Source organism: Ceratotherium simum, chromosome 4 (assembly GCF_057802395.1).
Source record: "Ceratotherium simum simum isolate JZ-2026a chromosome 4, ASM5780239v1, whole genome shotgun sequence".
NCBI classification, from domain to species: Eukaryota; Metazoa; Chordata; class Mammalia; order Perissodactyla; family Rhinocerotidae; genus Ceratotherium; species Ceratotherium simum.
In genome coordinates this window covers 77588133-77609961 of record NC_141903.1, presented here as the reverse complement: position 1 = coordinate 77609961, position 21829 = coordinate 77588133, and the positions used below count along the sequence as shown (strand labels likewise).

General features: G+C 39.0%; 1 protein-coding gene across 10 annotated transcripts in view; it reads left to right on the top strand.

The window, feature by feature from the left end:
• The window catches only part of ADGRV1 (adhesion G protein-coupled receptor V1), a 519382-nt gene that overhangs the window by 192995 nt on the left and 304558 nt on the right, over positions 1-21829 (top strand). For all 10 annotated transcript variants that reach the window (XR_015552022.1, XR_015552021.1, XM_087430056.1 and 7 more), the window contains 6 exons: positions 3831-3974; positions 6456-6630; positions 8598-8733; positions 10451-11559; positions 14974-15091; positions 15974-16145. Coding sequence is in view for 8 of the 10 variants with exons in the window: in XM_087430056.1 (XP_087286182.1) it covers positions 3831-3974; positions 6456-6630; positions 8598-8733; positions 10451-11559; positions 14974-15091; positions 15974-16145 (1854 nt within the window). In the remaining 2 variants the exon portion in view is untranslated. The remainder of the gene's footprint in view (positions 1-3830; positions 3975-6455; positions 6631-8597; positions 8734-10450; positions 11560-14973; positions 15092-15973; positions 16146-21829) is intronic.

Below are 21829 nucleotides of genomic sequence, written 5' to 3'. Positions count from 1 at the left end.
GAGAAAAATTTGCAGGGTGGATTGTGAAGCTAGGAGAGAATCAAAAAGGTCATTGTCTCTGTGGAGGAATGGTGATGAGTGGAATTCTGAAGTCTTTGAGGAGCACCCAAATCAATTCCATGAAAGGTCGAGCATTTGGGTGCCTGCCTTCATAGAGGGATAGTGGTTAGCCAGTGTTAGCTAAGAAAAGACAGTAGCAGCAAGGCAAGATTTTTGTCATTCCGTCTCAAAGCAACCCTCCCCTGCCCCTGGCAGTGCCAGAAGATTGATGGAAAGGTCCAAGTGGGGACTGGAGAAGTATGGAAACATCATTCCAGGACCCCTTTCTCACTGTAAATCCTGAGCCATGGCTGGAGCAGGAACTGGGATGAACAGGAAGATTTAACTGAATGTGAGATGGAAGTTTTGATTGATACGGGCCTGGCCTTTGATGTCCTGAAAGTGATAGAAAGCTTTGAGATCTACCCACAACATTGTCAAAGGGTAGTGGCAAGAAACCTTGTGAAGACGTAACGGGCGAGCAATGAAGCAGCTTCCCATTTGTATTCCACTAAGCTTAACCCACTCAGTAATTGATGATCTTAGTTTCATATAGCTTATGATCAATAGAAAATAGGCTATCATTCAGCATATTTCACTAATTTGTACTTCCTCAGTAACCTTTTTGTCTTTTGTACACCTGGGTCTTGTCTTTTGTTGTTTAATAAAGGGAAAAAATAGAGACTTCTTAGTGAGACATGGGTCCCATAGCTATTCCTACATCCCTGTGGTTCTTTACGGGCTTGACTTAAAGCCGTGGCCCTGTTTTATCAATTTCTAACCTCTGTATCCTATATCCAAAAATTGTCAAGACTGGAATAAAGAGTGCAAAGCTGGGGAAATGAGAGGTGGATTAAGTTAACCAGAATATCATTGTATTAAGTCTCATTTACAGATAAGAAAAGTTTGAAAAATACAGTGTGCTTAAATTATGTAACTTGAAACATTTTCCCGTACACATCTACGTAACATCATCTTCTGGACACATGCTAGTTATAATCTCTGCTCATGAACACTAAGGGGACATTCTTTTAACTTTTCTAGGAATAGTTTTGTATTATTTTATAGTAAGATTTCATTTGACATTAAGACATGCCACAGTGAAGATTCAGTTATTGTATTATTTTACTAAGCAGTGTGGATAGTACAGAATTACTCTCAGAGTATGTATAGGAAAATCAAAGTATGTGATATATATTACAGGGACTAAGACCCTGGATCTGGCTAGATTCTCTCTTGTAGTGAGTGGTACCTGGAACATTTTGAAGGATGGTGGTCCTCTTCTCATTTCACTTTGAAAGCTTAGTCATATGGTTTATAAAGATACTTAATTTTCCTAATACCTATTTGAATTATCTATGAATTTCTTGATATTTTCTTTGAACCCATTTTAATTATTTTTATGATTTCTATTTTCAGTAAAGAGTAACAAAAGTTTACTAGCTTATGCATACATGAAAGCTTCCTCTTATTTGCTTACTTTAACATCTTTCATTAACATATTTAAAATTGCATGGGTTCCTTCTCTCTCTCACATTCCAGGACCTGTGGTGTAAGACGGCACCTAGATTATTGGGTGTTGCTGTGTGAGTTAGTCTTCCAAGGTAACTGGGTCAAGGTGTGACATGTGCATAAACAAAGGATAGGATTTTTCAGTGGTCCCTTCTTCCCTCACACCCTGGATATAATGCATTGCTCTTTGAAATTTGGGATATCAGTTACAAGAGTTACATACAGTCCAACCCACTCCACCCTTCTGGTAAAGGTTAGGACTTTGGTCAGGTCAGCCACAGAGAAGGACCTTCAAATGGGTCTTTGAACAGGGTAAGTTTTCGTTAGACTCTGAAAACTAGGAGGTTCTTGATGTTGGTTTAACACCGGGACCTTAGAGTATAAACTGTTACCACACCTGGTTAACAACAGGCTTCTTATATGAAGCACACACTGACAATAAGAATCATTGGTACACTAAAGAAACAAGTCTAAATTTAAAAGAATTTAAATTAGAATGCAAGAAGAATTTGATATTTGTGGTTGAATCGTTTATTCAGACATTTATTGGGCACTTACTATGTGCCATTGTGAGAAGCACAGCAGATACAAAGATGGCAAAGACACAATCCTGTTGTCGTGCTGCTCCCTGTCTAGTGCAGGAGAAGACCCATTAACAGCCCGTTGTAAAAGCATGTGGATAAGCAGTGTTCGAGATGTGCACAGGATATTATGGGGCTGTAAATTCTTTCTATTTGTGCCCCAGTGCCATCAAGAATGGTGGGAAATATGTAAAATAGTAGTAGTGGTGCAGTCCTGGATCAGAGAAATGGAAGGGCATACTGGAGAACATGATCAGCTCCTAAAAACCTTTAAGTTCCTTTTCAAATTAATCTAAGTGCTTTTCTTCTGTAGGCAAACCAGCGTTCCCTCAAAGCCATTGTTATTCCTGTTCAACTTTAATGTTTAATTCCTGCACCCTGGGGATCTGCCACATCACACAAGCAGCACATCTGTGTGTGCTGGGTGGGCCCATGAACAGAGGAGCTGAGTGGGAAGGCACAAATGACTGGGTGCTTTAAGCTGAAACCTGGCCCTTCATTCTTTAGGAAATAAGGATTAAAAAGTCCTCAGCTGCCTAGCCAGTGAATAGCATGGGGCTGGGGCACATGATTGAAGTCAGAACACTGTGATTTATTTCTGTTTCCTTAGCACTTGACCTATGATTCATGTTCAGTGAATGTTATTTTGAAAAAATGAAGATTGATTGAATGAATGAAACATCTGTTACCCTCATGTTGTACAACATTGGAAACTGCTTTGGTACATGTTTTGCACATTTGGGAGGGGGAGTGATGTATGTTTAAGTACATTATATTTTAAAGAAAAACAGACTCCACAGAAATCGTTGTTTTTACATTCAGTAAAGATGTACAGAGTTTTTAGTAATATTCTAGGTTATGGGATAACTCGGGGGCTTATCCATCATCAATAACAATGTTTCTGTGGAAAAATATTTTGTAAGTTTCAAAAAGAAAAATCTTTTAGAGTAACACCAGTTTTTAAACTCAGAATTTCCCCCATTTTGTTGCATTCTAAAACTATGAAAATTGGTAATCTAATACATGGTGTTAGTAATTTCTACTTATCCAATATATTCAAATAATCGGTATACCTAAATCATTATCCATTTTGAGTAAATACCGTTAGAGCTATTAGTTATTACTCAACGAAGAGGAAGAAAGTGAGTTTTTATGGTTTTAGGAGCTGACACTATTCACCAGTGAGCTGTTTCCATTCCTGTGGCATGTGATTCCGTCACTAATACTACTTCTGTGAGTCTCATCCTTCTCAAGGCCATTTGGGAACACATGGCAAATTTGCAAATTCGTTTTTTGTTTTTTTGCTGAGGAAGATTCGCCTTGAGCTAACATCTGTGGCAAATCTTCCTCTGTTTTGTATGTGGGCCACCACCACAGCACGGCCACCGACCAGCAGTGTAGGTCCGTGTCCAAGAACTGAACCTGGGCTGCTGAAGCAGAGCGTGCCGAACTCAACCACTAGGCCAGCAGGGCTGGCCCAACAAATTTGTATTTTTCAAACTCTACAAATACCACTCCTTGCCCCACAGTCTTCATACTGGTGAATTGTTTTATAACAAGGCGGAAAGGGCATATATTGGTGAAACTGATACTAAAGGAACCCGAGGCAGTGTGCTGATGACTTATATCAAATCAGTATTTTTCTCTGAAAATTATTACTTACTACTAAAAACAGTCATTGATGCTGTTTGTTTGTAGGTCTTCCTATCACTGGGCTCTAATTTCACCTTGCAACTGGTGACTGTGATGCTTATTGGTGGACGTTTCAATGGAATGCCGAAAATTCTCCAGGAAGCAAAATCCGCTGTCCTTCCCGTCCCTGAGAACGCCTCCAATTCTCAGGTAATTGGCCCTGGGTGTGGTACTATCCGGGAACCACTAGAGGGCAGCTTTTACTAGAAGGACTAAGATTCTTAGACTTTCTTAAGATTCACTATTTCTTTAAATCTAAGTAATCCTATGAATATGGAAGTAGACATTATGGATACCTTATAGGAAAATAATTTGTCAATCTTCAACATTAGGTAGAAAAATATGTTTCCTTTTTGGAGTTTTAGAAAGTTTATATCTTGTAGAATTTGAAGGTAAAGTATAGAATTTTTAAAATAACTGTCACCTAAAGTCAAAATTTCTAGGTTTTTTCTTGATATTGAATATTTAATATAGAGGTATTTTATGCTAAGTAATTAAAATTAGAGTGAAACATGAGTTAATGTTTCAGACATTTTCATTTACTAATGTTGTGAATATTTGTCTTTAATTTGGGGGGCTCTGTTTACTGTGGTAAGTTTGTGCTGATATAGGTAAATGCTAGTGGTGAGATCCTGTGATACAGCTGCACCTAAATATTGGAATCTTCTACCCGTATTAACTGGAGGAAAGATCGTTTCCTAATCACTTCATAAATTCACTTGAGAGCAAAGAACACCTTGAGGGCTGTACTTCCTGTGTCGGCTGATTCTGTCAGTATAGGAACAAGACAGGACCGTTGTCTCTGGCTATGGTAACGTGTATTTTTGAAACCATTAAGAGATACCATTGCATCCTACTCCTTCTTGTGGGAACGCCTTCAGCTTGACTAAGGCCAGCCTGGCCCAGGATGCTGACAGGGAACCTGTGCAGGTGAAGGGGTAGGAGTCTGGGCAGGTTTGGCCAGCAGCTTATGTAACAGGGTCTCTGGCCGTTAAGGGGATGCGCTCCAGTGACTGCCTCCTGGGCTGCTTCTCCACAGGGAATACATTTGCTTCATCCCCTAAAGTGGAATCCACCAGTATTAGAAATAACTGAGAGGAATGTTTTCTTTCTTCGTCTCCTCTGTCCAAGAGGGGGTGAGGGTATAGAATTTAATAATGCTTTGAAGTTTTGTTGTCTTCTTTTTGCTCACAGGTTGTTATAAAAAAGGTTCCTTTCAACCGGAACCATTCATTTAAAGTAGTGAAATATTTCCTACTACTTTTTCGTGCACATTGTCGCCAGACTGTATCACCCCAAAGGGCAAGATCGGGCCAGGCATAGTGCACTCCCATCCTTGGTGTATCATCTTCTGTACTCCTTACCAGTATTTGTATGTGGGGTGTGTGTGTGTGTTTGTGTGTGTGTGCGTGTGTGATGAGGCTAGGACACTTTCAAACAGCCTCTAGCCATGTGGCAGGCATGGTCTTTTATATACCAAAGCCTTTGGCAATTGCTAAGCAGAAGTCTTACTGTAACAGGGAAACTAGGCTGGTGTCAAATTGAAGTTTTTTTCCTTTTCTGTGGCTCCAGAAGCTACCCTGTGACATCCTCTCATACTTTTTTGCTAGTCTACATTCTAACTTGAAATGGGGAGAATAAGTCTTATGCATGTATAACTGTTGATCATATGGTATCCCAAATTTATAGATATTGGGACCAAAAGAGGTAAACTGAGTCATCCAAGTCACAAAGTAAAGCAAGGAATCTGGTTTTGTTCTTACTCATGGACCAGAACTTATTTCATCTATAAATCATCTGTAAATCCCAGGGTAGCCTAGGAAGGTGGTCTTTAAAACAAGATCTTACTTCATGTGGATGAAAAAGATGATTATTTTTTAAAATCTTTGAAGCTTATGATCCTCAAAAAAAGATAAATTAAATTGAATCGAAGAGCTGAAAAGAACCTTAATAGAAAATCTAGTTCATGGTGCTCATTTTATAAACAAAGAAATTTGTGATATCTTAGAAAGGAGTCAGATTTCAGTTCTAGGCAAAGCAGGTTCTATAAAGGCCCATGAACAAGTCGTATTAAAATATTATTTTTAATCTTTTGCTTTCATTTAAGCATAATTACATTTGTCTTTTTTTGATATTGTTAATTCAAAGGATTACATTAAAAAACAAATAAAGTGGGGCTGGCCCAGTGGCGCAAGCAGTTAAGTGTGCTCACTCTGCTGCGGCAGCCCAGGGTTCGCCGGTTCGGATCCCGGCACGCACCGACGCATGGCTTGGCAGGCCGTGCTGTGGTGGCGTCCCATATAAAGTGGAGGAAGATGGGCATGGATGTTAGCCCAGGGCTGATCTTCCTCAGCAAAAAAAAGAGGAGGATTGGCAGATGTAGTGCAGGGCTAATCGTCCTCACTAAAACAAAAAAACAAAAAAAAACAAATAAAGCTATAAACTGTATTCTGAATTATAAAATAGAATAAATTTTCAAATCTCAGATGTCATTTCTTAAACATTATTCTTTGAGTATGTTTTAAAACAAGGACATAGTGTAAAGAAAGAGAAAGTTGACATATAACCCACTCTTCAGAACAGGAGAACCTTTAGGGAGAAATAAAATATTCTAAGCATGTTTCTCCTCAGGTTGGATTTGAATCGACCGCTTTTCCTCTTGCGGACATCACTGCCGGGACAAGTCACGTTGTGGTTTCCAGGAGAGGCACGTTTGGCTCTCTTACGGTCGCCTGGGCTGCTGGATACCCTCCTGGGTTAGATATGCCCGAATTTGTTGTTGTCGGCAACATGACCCCAGGACTGGGTGAGTTGTAGCTTTTCTGAGATGGGCCTGTAGACCGTGGAGGCGTGTCACTGGCCACTGATTTTCCTGATCATCCTTGCTCTGGACACTGAACGGTTTGTTGTCTACTACAGTGCTCCCATATTTAAGTGATCAGGGTTGCAAGGCTGCTTGGTGAGAATGAGAGAAACCGTATTCAGTCAAATGAAAAACTTCATACTTCACCTGGAAATAGTGGTCACTAAACGGACTACTCTGTCCATATATTAAGAGTTTGTTAAAAGTAGTTCTAAAAACCTAATTTGCTCCATACGATAATAAAAAAGACACACCTTGGTATCCATTTACATGTTCACCTCACTATTTCTGACAGTAGGACAGGTGTTTCTTCATCTACTTCATTTTTTAGTTATACCATGAGTTCTGTGAGGCTGAGTGAGATACAGATGTTAGATGGTGTGACCTCTACCGTGTTATAGAAAGCTCATTGCAGATTCATATAGGGACAGTTTATAAAGGACTCTCCAGCGGGCTCAGAATCTTTGAGGTTCCCCATCCTTTATTCATGGTGTCCTGCTGGTCACCAGCAAATGCTGTTTATCTTTAGTAGCGAATCTGATGAATCCTGCGTCCTGGACTGAGATCCGCAGTCTCTCGGTGAGGATGGAATGCCTTTCTTTTTCCTGAGGTCTTGCATCACAGAGATAAGAAGGAATGGAAACTGAAGTCCTCAAGATGATGGGGGTGAGGGTGAGGGACAGTAGAATGACAACATTGTCATGCCAGCTTCCATCCCAACAGGAAGCCCAGAAATAGATGAAGAGCGAATGTGGATGCTTGGTTGCGAGACTCCACAGCACTAGAACTGCCCTGGGTACTGGGGTTGCTTTAACCTGTGGTGTGTACCCCTGGTCTAATACGTCAAACACTGATGGATCCTCATTTTCCTTTTGGCACATCCCCTGAGTTAAAAATACTTAATTATCTTGTCTGTTTTCTAGCCCTTTCTTCTACAGAAACCCTTGTGTTTTACCACCCCTTCTGTCACTTCGGATGATATGCCCAGCTCCATACAATTTAATTTTTTTCTTTTTGTATTAGTAACCACTTACTAGGTACAAAAAGATTTATTTGTAGAAATATTGTTCTTTGTGAGTACCTATGTGAGTTTGTGCTTCTGTGGAAAATTAATCTTCAAAAGCTTTAGTGATTTATAATAACTTGATTAAACTAAAATAACAGGAGTTTCCAAGTAGACCGATATCTTCAAGCAGGTTTGTTCACTGTTTTGAGTTTTACAATAAGAGTTTTCAAACATAATGGAAGTAAAGTGACTAACAAAATGAACACCCACAAACCCACTGAGTAGATTTTACAGTTGTTACATTCCACCATATTTGTGACATTTTTTGAAGTAATTTATTATTATTTTTTAGCTTTATTGGAGGTATAATTGACATACTAAAAATGGCACAGATTTGATGTATACATCTTGATGAGTTTGGACATATGCATATGCGCATGGTATTATCACCACAAACAGGAGACTAAACATATCCATCATCTCCAGAAATTTTCCTAAAGTAATTTAAAGTAAAATGCATACATTATGATATTTCACTCCAGACTGCTTCAATTTGTATCTCTCAAAATATGCTGGGGCCAGAATTCAAACCACAGCCTAGCACCAAGTACATGTCAAAACTTGCCTAATACTGTTTTCTTCCCACTACTCGGTTTTGTAATTGAGCCGGAAAAAGAGAAAAGAGATCAGGGAGACGAGTAGACTGGGATTGAAGGCAAGGTTTGTGTGGTGTAGGGGCTTCCCATAAGTTTATTTACCTTCCTCCACTTTTTTCAAGTTTTACCTTTTATAGTCTGTCATGGAATTTTGGAAAAGAAGATATGTTGCTATGTTTTTAAGAGTTGAATCCCAATTTGAGAACTCAGAAATGACACCCTGCTTCCCTCTTCACGTCCCCTTTCAGGGAGCCTCTCCTTTTCCCACGGAGAACGAAGTACGGGAGTCTTGCTGAGGACGCTTCCGCGCCCCGGGCGGCCGGAAGCCTTTGTGACTCACCTCTCGGGGGTGCAGAGCGGTGCCCCCGGAGGGGCTCAACTTCGGTAAGACCAGCCCGATTCTCAACCAAGAAAGTCTCTGGAGAATAATCTGGAATTTATCAGTCGAAGCAGAAAAAGACACAAGGATCCCTTTCCTTGAAGCAGATGCAAAGACAGTTTTCAGTGTAGAGCAGCGTACGGCCTGCATGCCAGAGGTGCCACGGAGGGAGGCTGGCTTTCAGGGTCACCACCCACCACTCGCCTTGAAGAGGTTCATTGTGACCTCTAACTCGAGAATGCTGGCCTGGGGTAACATCTCCAGTAAAAGCCATGGTGGCCAATTCACCTGTCTTTGAAGGGGGCTGTCTTCTGAGAAGCAGCTGAGAAACACCTGATTTCCCTAAGGGGTTAAGAGTAAGAATAAGGCATCAAAGTGGGGCCTAATGCTGCTTGTTTAAACCAGTAGCTCTTTTGAATTTAATTTAAATCAGTATATTTGTAGATAACTATGTCCCAGCCAAAGGCAATTTATTTTTCTCATACCTGGGCTGGGCTTGATCAGAACAGCAGAGGGCCAGACTCATGGATTTAGTCCTGGCTCTGCTACTTACTTGCTGTGCAACTTTGGGAAAGTTACTTGATCTTTCTGTTCTTCACTTTACTTATTTGTAAAATGGGGAAAATGTGTGGGCAAAACCAGTGTGTCCAAGTATGTTTGTATACATGTTTATGTGTGGGAGATATTGGTTGGCAGAATTGAATATGGCTTTAGATTGTACATATGCCATTTAAAAGCCCTTTGGCCACAGAACGTATTTCTAGTGCTTACCCTAGGGCAAGCATTGCTTTAAGATATATATATATATTTTTTTTAATTAAATTTTATTTTTTTTTACTCTTCACGACAACCATATGACATAGATACTATTATTAGTCCCAATTTATAGATGAAGAAAGTGAGTCACAGATAGATTGTGTAAAGAACCCAGTGTCACACAGCTAATAAGTGTTGGGGCCATGATTTGAACCCAGGCTGTCTGGCCACTGTCTGAGCTTTTAACCATTATAGTGTGTGTTGAGTAATGGGTGCTTCACAATAGAAAGTGGTGGGCTCTGGGGTGTCCTCCCTAAAGACATTCAAATTTAAATTAAAAAAAAACCGTTAGCCAAAGAAAATATGTCTGTGGTCTGGATTAGGCTGATGGGCTACCAGTGTTACCTCTGACATACCCATTAACTCACAAAACTCCACAGGAAGAACCTAAGGATAAATCATTCATCATGGATGTTTCTTCCAATTCATATATAAAATTTTAGCAACGTTTGTGTGCGGTGATAGTCCCATTAGTGGCTAGTTGGAAGAAACAAAGATTCTGCATCTAGTGGGGGCAGCTGTTTCTGTCTGGTAGATAAGAAATCTGGCTGACATCCGGAACATTGTAAGAGTTTTTGGTTCCGTGTGTACGGATCAGAAGAGGGAGTCCGATGTTTCAACTCCTTCAGACAGCTGCCGTGGGATGACTGGGGAAACAGACCAGTGATGAATGAGTTCCTCACTTTGCTAAAACTTGTTAGGTTCCGTCACCGAGATTGCAGCTCCTGTCCTTAGGTTTCTTGTGCTCTGGCATCTTCATCAATAAGTAGGGTGTTATGGAACTTGAAAAGGCGTGTCATTGTTAAGGTGTCTTCATGACCAGCATCTTAAATATGTGAAAGATGAATCTCTACAGCAGCATTCCTGTTTTTCATCAGTTCTTTCATGGTTTAATTTTTTTTCCAGATCAGGTTTCACCATTGCTGAAATTGAACCAATGGGAGTCTTTCAACTTTCCCCTAGTTCAAGAAACATCGTAGTGTCAGAGGATACACAGATGATCAGATTACATGTGCAAAGACTGTTTGGGTTCCATGGCGATCTTATTAAAGTTTCCTATCAGACAACTGCAGGAAGCGCAAAGCCCCTGGAAGACTTTGAGCCCGTTCAGAATGGGGAACTGCTTTTTCAAAAATTCCAAGCTGAGGTTGATTTTGAAGTAATCATTATTAATGATCAGCTTGCTGAGATAGAAGAAATTTTTTACATTAATCTAACTTCAGTAGAAATTAAAGGATTACAAAAGTTTGATGCTAATTGGAGACCCCGCCTGAATCTTGATTTCAGTGTGGCAGTGATCACAATACTGGATGATGACGACCTGGCAGAAATGGATGTTTCTTTCCCCAAGACAACTGTGGCTATTGCAGTTGACACAGGTCTTATTCCTATGGAAACTGACTCCTCCACCACACACCCTGAGACAGCCAAGATAACTGCCATTCCACAGCCGACCGAAATGGTTGCCGTTGTTACTGAGGTAGCTGGTACATCTGCCACCCCTGAGATACTTGTCACTCTTCCCGGTACATCTGCCATGTCTGAGAAGCCTGATGTGACCACTATAACTGCCAGTGTTTCCATTCATGGAGCATTTAGTCTTGGGCCACCCATTGTTTATGTTGAAGAGGAGATGAAGAATGGCAGATTTAATGCTGCAGAGGTTCTTATCCGAAGAACTGGGGGGGTTACTGGCAATGTCAGTATAACAGTTAAGACTTTTGGTGAAAGATCTGCTCAGAAGGAACCAAATGATTGGCCCTTTCCTGACGTCTATGGATTTTCCAACCTAACGTGGGCAATTGAAGAAGAAGACTTTGCAGAAGAAACTCTTATCCTTACATTTGTAGATGGAGAAAGAGAACGTAAAGTATTGATTCAAATTTTGGATGACGATGAGCCTGAGGGGCAGGAATTCTTCTATGTGTTTCTTACAGACCCTCAAGGGGGAGCACAGATTGTGAAGGAAAAAGATGACTCTGGATTTGTGGCTTTTGCCGTGATCATTATTGCAGGTATATCTTTGGAGTGTTGGAGATAAAAGTGTACTTTTGTGGTATAGAATTTGTGATAAGATCATTCTCTCTTAAATTCGATTTAAGAGGGTGCATTACTTGAATCACTCATAGTAATTCATTTAAACATCATTTTCCTCGGGCATGGACCCATAACATGAACTCATGATGTTGTTCTGGGGTGCCAGGCTAGAGTTTAATGGACTGTAAATGTCACTTAGCTCAGAGCCAGTTAAACAATCAATAAATCTATACTTTCACTATATAGGGAAAACCTTAAAAATACTTAAATCCATGTTCTTCCTCTGGAAAATACTTAATCATCCAAGCACGTGATGGCCTATTGTGTTTTGAAACCTCATTCTGAATTTCCCAACCACTTTCCATAATCCATCCTAAAGTCTAAGATGTCATTCTCAGGAAATTATTTGTATCTGTTGGGAAATAGATTAGAACTGTTTTAGGGGCCGGCCCTGTGGCTTGGTGGTTAAGTGCGCGCTCTGCAATGCTGGTGGCCCACGTTCAGATCCCGGGTGCACATCGAGGCACCACTTCTCCGTCCATCCTGAGGCCGAGTCCCACATACAGCAACTAGAAGGATGTGCAGCTATGACATACAACTATCTACTGGGGCTTTGGGGGGAAAAAATAAAATAAATAAAAATCTTTAAAAAAAAAAAAAAAGATTAGAACTGTTTCCTTTTGTTCTGCTTTTGAACCAATGCAGTTTTTATAACTTTTGTACTATTGGTTATATACGTTACAATAGCCTAAAAATTCAGTGACTTTCTTAAAGAGTTCCTCATGCCTCTTTTATAAAATCTTTTGGTGATAATTTGCAGTTTTCCTTTAAAATCATACTATATTTCTTTAAGTGGGTTAGCTCAGCTTGTCAATACTTCACACTAATTGGAGTATGGACAAGGCTATCTCACGTTTCGTATCTACTCTGCTCTTTTATACAAACATTAATGAGTTTTACACAGTGTTTTAGAGTTTCAGATGACACTATGATAAAACAGTGTAGTAGAAAGAACACTGAAAATCATGGGGGCTGTATTTTTGGCCCAGATCAGTCATTAATTGGGAGACCTTGATTAAATCATTTAATGTCTGTGCTTTCTGTTTCTCTTTTATAAGAGGAAAATTTTAGAGTAAAACATCTTTATTATCCACTTCTAGGATTTGATGCTTCCTAGAATTTTTATTTTATTTTAACCATTTAGTTACAATTCAGTCATAATTTCGCAATTGTGTAACTTCCTTTCATACCCAGCATCTTCCATTTTTTTTACCCTACAAATGTACAGCAATTAGAATTAATTTTATTTATTCCTATTCCTCCAGTTTATTGTATATTATAAATTCTAATTCTGTTCTACAAGTTTTACTTACTAATTTTGATTCACATTAGCTTAATGCCATCTACATGTTCTTTTTTCTTTTTTTTTTAAGATTTTATTTATTTACTTTCCTCCCAAAGCCCCAGTAGATAGTTGTATGTCATAGCTGCACATCCTTCTAGTTGCTGTATGTGGGACGCGGCCTCAGCATGGCCGGAGAAGCGGTGCGTCGGTGCGCGCCCGGGATCCGAACCCGGGCCGCCAGCAGCGGAGCGCGCACACTTAACTGCTAAGCCACGGGGCCGGCCCTACATGTTCTTTTTAAAATTATTTTGGTACTCAACAGCTTCCTCCCCCATTCCATGACTTAGATATTTTATTACAGTTATTTGAATATGACCAGGACTGGCAGTCAAAATGTTTAGCAATTAGTTTGACAGAGGCACAGACCAATCAAAATGGTTGCTGGAGGCTCCTGGCTATCCCAAGCCTTACCCCACTAGTTGCTGGATCGTGGGGAGATCTGTGGTCCTGGATAGGGTGGTGGAAGAGGGTTCTTCGGGGGCTCAGGACAGCAGCCGTGTACCAACTGGAATGGAAATCCTCCTCAGTGGGTATGGCATACCAACGCATACCAATATGGCATACCAGTACCACATTTAGATTTTAGAACAAACTTTCAAAATAAATCAGTGGAAAAAATTGTTTGTTTAGTTTTGTTTTGTATCATTGGCACATTAGAAGTCTTGAAATTTACTAGAAATTTACCATCAAATTTATTGTGGATGTGGCAAGGGAAGTGCTATGTCCATTAGAACCATGCTAGTTGCTATCACATTGGAAAAGAAGATGAAAGTTCTGCTTGTGAGAAGCTTATAATGTTCTTGGAGAGACCAGATTCCCTCTCAAAGTGATAAGAAAACAATTGCTGTTGAAGAGAAAAAGTTGACATCAGGTTCTGATGCAGGGCTAAAAAATGATCCTAGTGATTAATTGGTGAGGATGAGGATTGGTATCTGGCTGAGTCAGAACACTCGAGACACCAGGACAAAAGTGGTTCATCACGTGCATGTCCCTAATCAACAGGCTCCACGTTTACCCACACTTCAGACCTGCAAAATAGACCCAGCACTGGTGACTACTAGCTCTCCTGCATCGGGACAGCTGAGTGGTTTTCTGTTTCCTTATCCTGACCCTAACTTCAGAAGTTCTGTCTCCTTGGAACCTCAGGAGTCAGGTTTCAGGGTGATGGGTACAAGTATTTTTTGAGGCTGATTGCTTTGGGATCATTGCTTTTAGGATCACTTTGCAAAACTGGGCCATTGAGAAATAGAAAGCAGCAGGAACTGTGCACTGGGGTTTCTCTAGTCGGAGAAGCTACTCATGTGCTGGTGAGGATTTGGAGTGACTATTTCAGTGTGGTGTGAGCCCTAGGTTTGTTCTAGTTTAAACACAATTTTTTTAGTATGATGATGCCTGTCACTTCAAGTGTTGCTCGGAGGAATTTCTTTTACTCAGAGATATTCAGGAGTTCCTTAATTCTCAGGGGCAAATAACTGAATGCGTGACATAAATGATCTTTTGGTCAGCGCTCTTGTAGGAAGGTAAATTGGTTAAATGGAGTCCACTTATTCACTAAATATTTCTTAAACACTTAGAGTAAGCTAGCCACTGTTCTTGGTACTGGGGATGCAGCAGTCAATAAAACAATTACGACTCTGGTAGAACTTAACTTCTATGGGGATATACTGACTTAAACAGTACGTGTATATAAAATGTCAAGGACCGTCAGATATGAAGTAGAGTCTCATCAGAGAGATGAGCGTGTGTGTCAGCGTGGGGAGTGAATTTGATGTTTTCCCTCTTCTGGTTGTCTGTTCTCAAAGTGTTAACCACCTTGATGTTATCATTTTGATTCTAGTCTATTTTTAGTATAGAGCTTTAAAAATTGTGGCTCCCCCCATTCGCTTGTGATTTTCTCACTTTTAGACCATCTGATCTGGGAAGATTAGTGAAGCATTGGAGATCTTTTAGTCTTAAGTATACTATAACCCTCCATTTTTTTGGTCAGGGAGTGATCTTCACAATGGCGTCCTAGGATTCAGTGAGGAGTCCCAGAGTGGAGTGGAGCTGGGGGAAGGAGCTGGTCTGAGAAGACTGCATCTCGTTGTCACAAGGCAGCCAGAAAGGTATGTTCATATTTATGTGGGAGATGTAACATCCTGGGTGTCTATACAGGGTCTCATCTGAATTCATAAAACGGCAAAGGCAGGATGAAACATTGATAGAAGAAGGTAGTGTGGAATTTGGTATGTCAGTGTTCATAGGCTCTAGTTCTTAATCTGTGATTTAACACTCTTGGTTTATGATCATAACCTTGAAAATTTTGCACTTCATAAAGTACCATATAGATGTCAGATTACGTAAGTCATCAGTTTATCATATTTACTGTTCTGTGATCTCTCCGCATACACCACCATTTACTGTTAGAAAGACTTGGAGTACCAACATTTTGCTTGCAGCTTAGTGCTTACAGTACACATCTTCTGAGTGCTTATCACATACATGCACTTGGTGTGCACGCGTGTACATGTATATATATTACCTGTTCCATTTGGGGTCTAAATATTCTCTGAAAATGTAGGTCATGTGTTGCCCTTTATTTTTATAACCACCACCATTCTTGGCGGTAGTGTTTTTCCTTTAGAAGAATTCTTATTAAAAGACAAACAAGGAGCATTTACTTGAAGGCAGGGGTGCTCTATAATTTCGTTTTCATATTTCTGGCACATAGAAGGCATAGTAGGCAGAAAAATATTTTTTGTTTTCACGGTCTTGATACTTGTTAGCTGAGTGTTGAATAGGATATGGTCAAAGAATGCCACGTCAATTCTGGCCCTAATTTGTTATCTGTTATGAGGAGAATGGGTCCTTTTCAGCATTATCAATGGTAAAGTTAGTGCTGTACTTGGGATGAAGAGCTACCCTTAGGCAGTGGTAGCACATTCTGCATTAGACATGGGGTAATGCCCTCTGTTACTGCATTTGCATAGGTTTTGCTTTGTTCCTAGGGCCTTTGAAGATGTCAGAGTCTTTTGGCGAATCACATTTAACAAAACAGCCACTGTCCTCCAGAAAGATGGTGTGAACCTGATGGATGAACTCCTGTCTGTGTCAGGGACCACGATTTGTACAGCAGGTCAAACAAAATGTTTTATCACCGTTGAATGTAAACCAGGGAAGGTAAGACATGATGAGGCATAGTATTGTCAACTTCTAATTATATTTCTCTAGAATTAGTCATTTTAAAGCCACCTTATTGAACTTACACATTGTTTATGTGGAGATTCTCTATGTCTTGACTAGCCATAATGTGTAAATCTCTTTGCTGTACAACAGACTTCAGACTCAGAATTTATTACATTAGGAATTTTTGGAAATAAGCTCGTCAGTTGTACACTTAAAACTAATACAATATTATATGTAAATTATATCTCAATTAAAAAAAAAAGCTCATCAGTTTTTCCCATTTCTTTTTCCTGTCATTTCCAAGATTTCTTCCTGGACCACCTGCTCATTGTGTAAATGATCCCTTGAGTCATTTTCAGCCAGATTAGTATTTCTGATTACTCTGCATATTTAATGTTTTGCTATTATCATATCCGTAGATTTGATCATATCATATCCATAGATTTCATCCATTAAATGAAAGTTCTCTCATTCTCTATTCGTATGTAGTTAGAGAGTTCAGTTTTGACCGACCGAAGAGGCACAGAGGACATGCTTGGCTGAACCTGTGGATAGATTTCTATTGGTTCATGTTGCATATGGCACCTGGGAAACAGGCATGTCCCACTCTTTCCAGAAGAATCTACATTATTCAAATGGTGTTGGTCACTGATGACCTAACAGAGCTTTAGTCATTCAGTAATGGTGTGTGGCTTTTTTAAATGACTATTCTGTGATATTTTAATGCCTAAGGAGCACTCGTGGTATTTGTTCTTTGCCTACTACTCCATTTATTAAATTCTAATATTTAATTCAAAAACTAGCCACAATATTATGAATGTTTAAAAGTATCAAAAATGTTCAAAAGTATGGTTTCTTAGTACATGTCAAACACTTTAAACAGCAGAAAAAGCATGCAGAAATGTAATTATTTAAAAACGTATAGTATACTTAAACCCATTCTAAAATAACAACCCTGTAGTTTAATTTTTTGCTTTCATTTTTTCTCTACTTGTTTTTTCTCTACTTCTCTACTTGTTTTTTTCACTTTTTGAGGATTACTGTAACAGTTAGGGTGATATTCTCTAAGGTTACAGTAATATACGTGTTCATACCTGCCTGGAATTGTAATAATTTTACTAGTTCCAAAAGAGAAGGAATACTTGTCTCAGATCCCCTCAGGGTACACGCCCTCGATTGTCACCACTTTGTTCTTTCTTGGGACCATGGATCCTGGTTCTTGTCTGAAGCTGTTTCAAATGAGAATGGTCATCTGGTTGGGATCCATTTTATGACTTCACTTGTTAGATCAATATGTTTTTTAAGTTCATGCCTCACAGGTTAATTTTTTCAACATCATGTGTTTTCCCCAGAATGCTTTGTTCTTTAGGTTTTGCATTGCCAGCTTTACATCCACCTTTGCTCTATCATTATTGATCATGGAGCTGGTCTATTAGAGGTATTGGAAATTTATGCCTGTCTTGTTAATATCTTGTTATATTTAGGAGAGCAGCGTAGAGGCTTCATCTCCTGAGAGAGGAGATGACAAATCTGTGTTCTCGGTGCGTCTCTTTGGCTCATCTGTTCTATCACATTGGAACAAACATACAACTGCATTGTCTTTCAACCTGTATGTGGCTACCAGCACCCTTCAACTTCTGACTTGCTTTCGTCTTCATTTGTACACGTTTCACATTTACTAAGAATTTATTCCTATTCTTGGTACAATTCTTACTTTTTCTAGGAATAATCGTCTCACACTTTTTTTTATTAACCTCTTCCTACTTATGTACAGAGATAAGAATGTTTATTATTCTTTAATAAATGAACACATACTTAATAAAAGACAAAAATGTCTTGATGTCACACTCTCCTACACATTAAAATTAATCAAATATTAAGTATACAATATTATACTCACACTTATTTTGTATTATAACCACTTTTTTTATACACTACAATAACTATTCTCTTTTAAGCACCATTATAGATGCAAGTTCAACTAATTTTGGTTACTTACTAAATGATTTTATTTTTGCTACTCAAATAGTCACGTTATGGCCGCTGAAAGTCCTGTTAAGCTGGTCTTTTGTCTTTTCATATTGCTTTTAAAATCTATGGAAGCATATTTGCTTTATACCAATAACATATGTTCCAGAGCCATCCTGATGTTTCCTGATCTAAGACATCCAACCAACTACTGTCCAAGGACTTGATTTCTGTGATCAGAAAGAGTTTTAGATCTAAATCTGTGTCCTGGAGATGTGTGTGAGAGCTGATGGCAGGCAGAAGTGCTGCTGCTGTGAGTCACCGTGGTGGTGACAGAGGGAGAAAATAGGTGTTTTTAAATATTGAATTCTTTTTGTTTTTTTCTAGTTTAGCATATATTATTGTATTTTACTTTTCTTGAGCAGGAGTTTCAACAGATACGTATGTTTTCTGTCACATTGAAAAGGAGAAATTGAAATTCAATATTCAAAACATTTGATCATGTTATTCTACTTGAAAACATTTAAATTTTTTTGTGTTTGTTTAGTTTGTTACTTTTTTTTATAGTTTTTAACAGTGTGAAATTTTTGGTTGTACATTTTTGTTTGTCTATCACCATATATATGTCTCCCTTCACCCCTTGTGCCCACCCCTCCATTGCCCCTGGTAACCGCAATATAGTTTTCTCTGTCCGTATGTTGGTTATATTCCACACATGAGTGAGATCATACAGTGTTTGTCTTTCTCTTTCTGGCTTACTTCACTTAACATAATACCCTCCAGGCCCATCCATGTTGTTGCAAATGGGACGATTTTGTCCTTTTTTTTTTATGGCTGAGTAATATTCCATTGTATATACATACCACATTTTCTTGATCCAGTCATCAGTCGAGGGACACTTAGGTTGCTTCCACTTCTTGGCTATAGTGAATAATGCTGCAATGAACATAGGGGTCCATAAACCTCTTTGGATTGTTGATTTCAGGTTTGTTGGATAGATTCCCAGTAGTGGGATGGCTGGATCATAGGGCATCTCTATTTTTAATTCTTTGAGGAATCTCCTTACCGTTTTCCATAGAGGCTGCACCAGTTTGCATTCCCACGAGCTGTGTATGAGGGTTCCTGTTTCTCCACATCCTCTCCAACATTTGTTGTTTTTTGTCTTGCTGATTATAGCCATTCTAACGGGCATGAGGTGATATCTTAGTGTTGTTTTGATTTGCATTTTTCCTCATGATTAATGATGTTGAACATCTTTTCATGTGCCTATTGGCCATCTGTATATCTTCTTTGGAGAATTGTCTGTTCATTTCCTCTGCCCATTTTTTGATCGGGTTGTTTGTTTTTTTGTTGTTCAGTTGTGTGAGTTCTTTATATATTATGGAGATCAACCCCTTGTCAGATGTATGTTTTGCAAATATTCTCTCCCAGCTGGTGGGTTTTCTGTTCATCTTGATTCTGGTTTCGTTTGTCTTATAGAAGCTCTTTATTCTGATAAAGCCCCACTTGTTTATTTTTTCTTTAGTTTCCCTAGTCTGGGTAGGCATGTCATCCGAAAAGATTCCTTTATGACCAATATCAAATAGTGTGTTGCCTATATTTTCTTCTATGAGTTTTATGGTTTCAGGTCTCACCTTCAGGTCATTAATCCATTTTGAGTTAATTTTTGTGAATGGCGATAGCAGATGGTCCACTTTCATTCTTTTGCGTGTGGCTGTCCAGTTTTCCCAACACCATTTATTAAAGAGACTTTCCTTTCTCCATTGTATGTTCTTAGCTCCTTTTGAAAATTAGCTGTCCGTATATGTGTGGTTTTATTTCTGGGCTTTCAATTTTGTTCCGTTGATCTGTGTGTCTGTTTTTGTACCAGTACCATGCTGTTTTGATTACTATTGCTTTGTAGTATGGAAAATATTTAAATCTCTTTTTATACATTTGTTCAAGTAGTTTTATGTCTTCTTCAACCCCTACAAAGCCCCATTTCCTAGCTGTCGCTTAATGACTAATCAAAATGCCACTTCCTCCATGATGCCACCCATGATATCTCCAGTTAGAGTTTTTAATTCTCTAAATTTACAAAGACTTCATCTGTATGTTTCTTATGGAACTTATCAGTCATCTGCAGGGTCACAACTTATTATACATATTTTATCTTGACTATTGGACTTGCTGCTTGAAAATTAGAATGCGGTTTTATTCATCTTTGCATCCCTGCCATCATTCTCCATAAACATGTGTTGATTATTAAAAATTCTATTGTGCGTTTTCTCTGAGATAGGAATTTTGGTGAATTAGAATCTTGGACAGATCTCACTAGACTTAAAACATATATTTCATACAATAGATGTTAACCTTATAATTGTAAGAAAAGTCTTTTGAGATCAAAATCAGTTCAATCTCTATATTACTATTTGGATAAATGTCTTTATCAGCCTTTTGCTGACTTGGTTCTTGTCAAGTGAGACTTGTTTGTATTTAGAGATGAAAACGATTTTCACAGAGTGGAAATACCTCGTTGGCGACAGCAGCCAGGTACAGTAGGTAAAGATCCTGAAGATAGAGAAGTTGTTTGAAGGGGTCTGTTTGAAGGGGTCTCTAGCTGCAGGAGAGAGAGAGAAAGGAGAAGAGCCAAGCAGGGGTGCTTGGACAGGCTGAAAGGAAGGAAAATAGGAGAAGAGGCTGCTTCCTCTGAGCTTGCCCTCCTTGCAGGAGAACACGAAAGGAATTCCTAGATACTAAAGATATTATAATTAAGGGGAAAGAGAATGTAGTAGGGAGTCCGTAGGATGCTAACTGTGTATATCCTTTTTCCTAACTAGGGAAATTCTCCTGAGTCTGTATCCAAGTAATCCAGTTAGAAAGAAACGGAAAGAATTAGAAGAATTTGGTCTCACCTCTTATTTCTCTTTCTAATGTAATGTTCAAATAATAGTTGTTTTCTTTTGCATCCTGAGAAGCAGCCAATTTTCAAGGCGTTTTGTTCTCATTGTCTTCCCAGCTGTTAAAAGACAAGGTATAGGTAAGGGTAATACACATTCCAGATTCAGTAAGAGGAAATTAAAAATGAGGGAAGAAGAAGGAAGATTATATTCCTAGAAGAATGAAAAAAATCTACTTTTTTTCAAAAGTACTATGAGCTTTTAATATACATTTTAACATCTTACATTTTATGACTAGAAAGAAACTTATTATAATCCAGTTCAAATTCTTTTTATGTCTGATAAACTGATATCTAGAGATATAAATGAGATGGGTTCTGTGGCCATGTTCTTTTGTAGTGGGCTTTCAGAGATTTTTTGGAGATCCCGGCAGAACAGCACAACTGTTCCTTGACTTTTGACGTAGAACTGTCTCTTCATTTTTTAGCAGAGGAACGGCTTCAAGGATACTGAACCTATTCGGGGAGGTGGCTAAGAGTTTGGCCTCTGATTATAGAAGACCTGGGTTCAAATCTTATCTCTTCCATTAATTAGCTGGGTGACATTGGACAAGTTGCTTAGCCTTCCTGAGCCTCCTAGGTGTGATGGGGTTAATTATAGGGCTGTTAGATTAAATGAGATAATGATGAGAGGTTCTTCGCACAGTTCTTGGCAAGGAGTTGGTCCTTCATAAGAGAGGGTTGGTATTACCATTGTTCAGAATGGATGGGAATGGAGCCTGTGGCAATTCAGTGACCAGAGTAGTAGCTACATCAACACTAGCGATAGGGA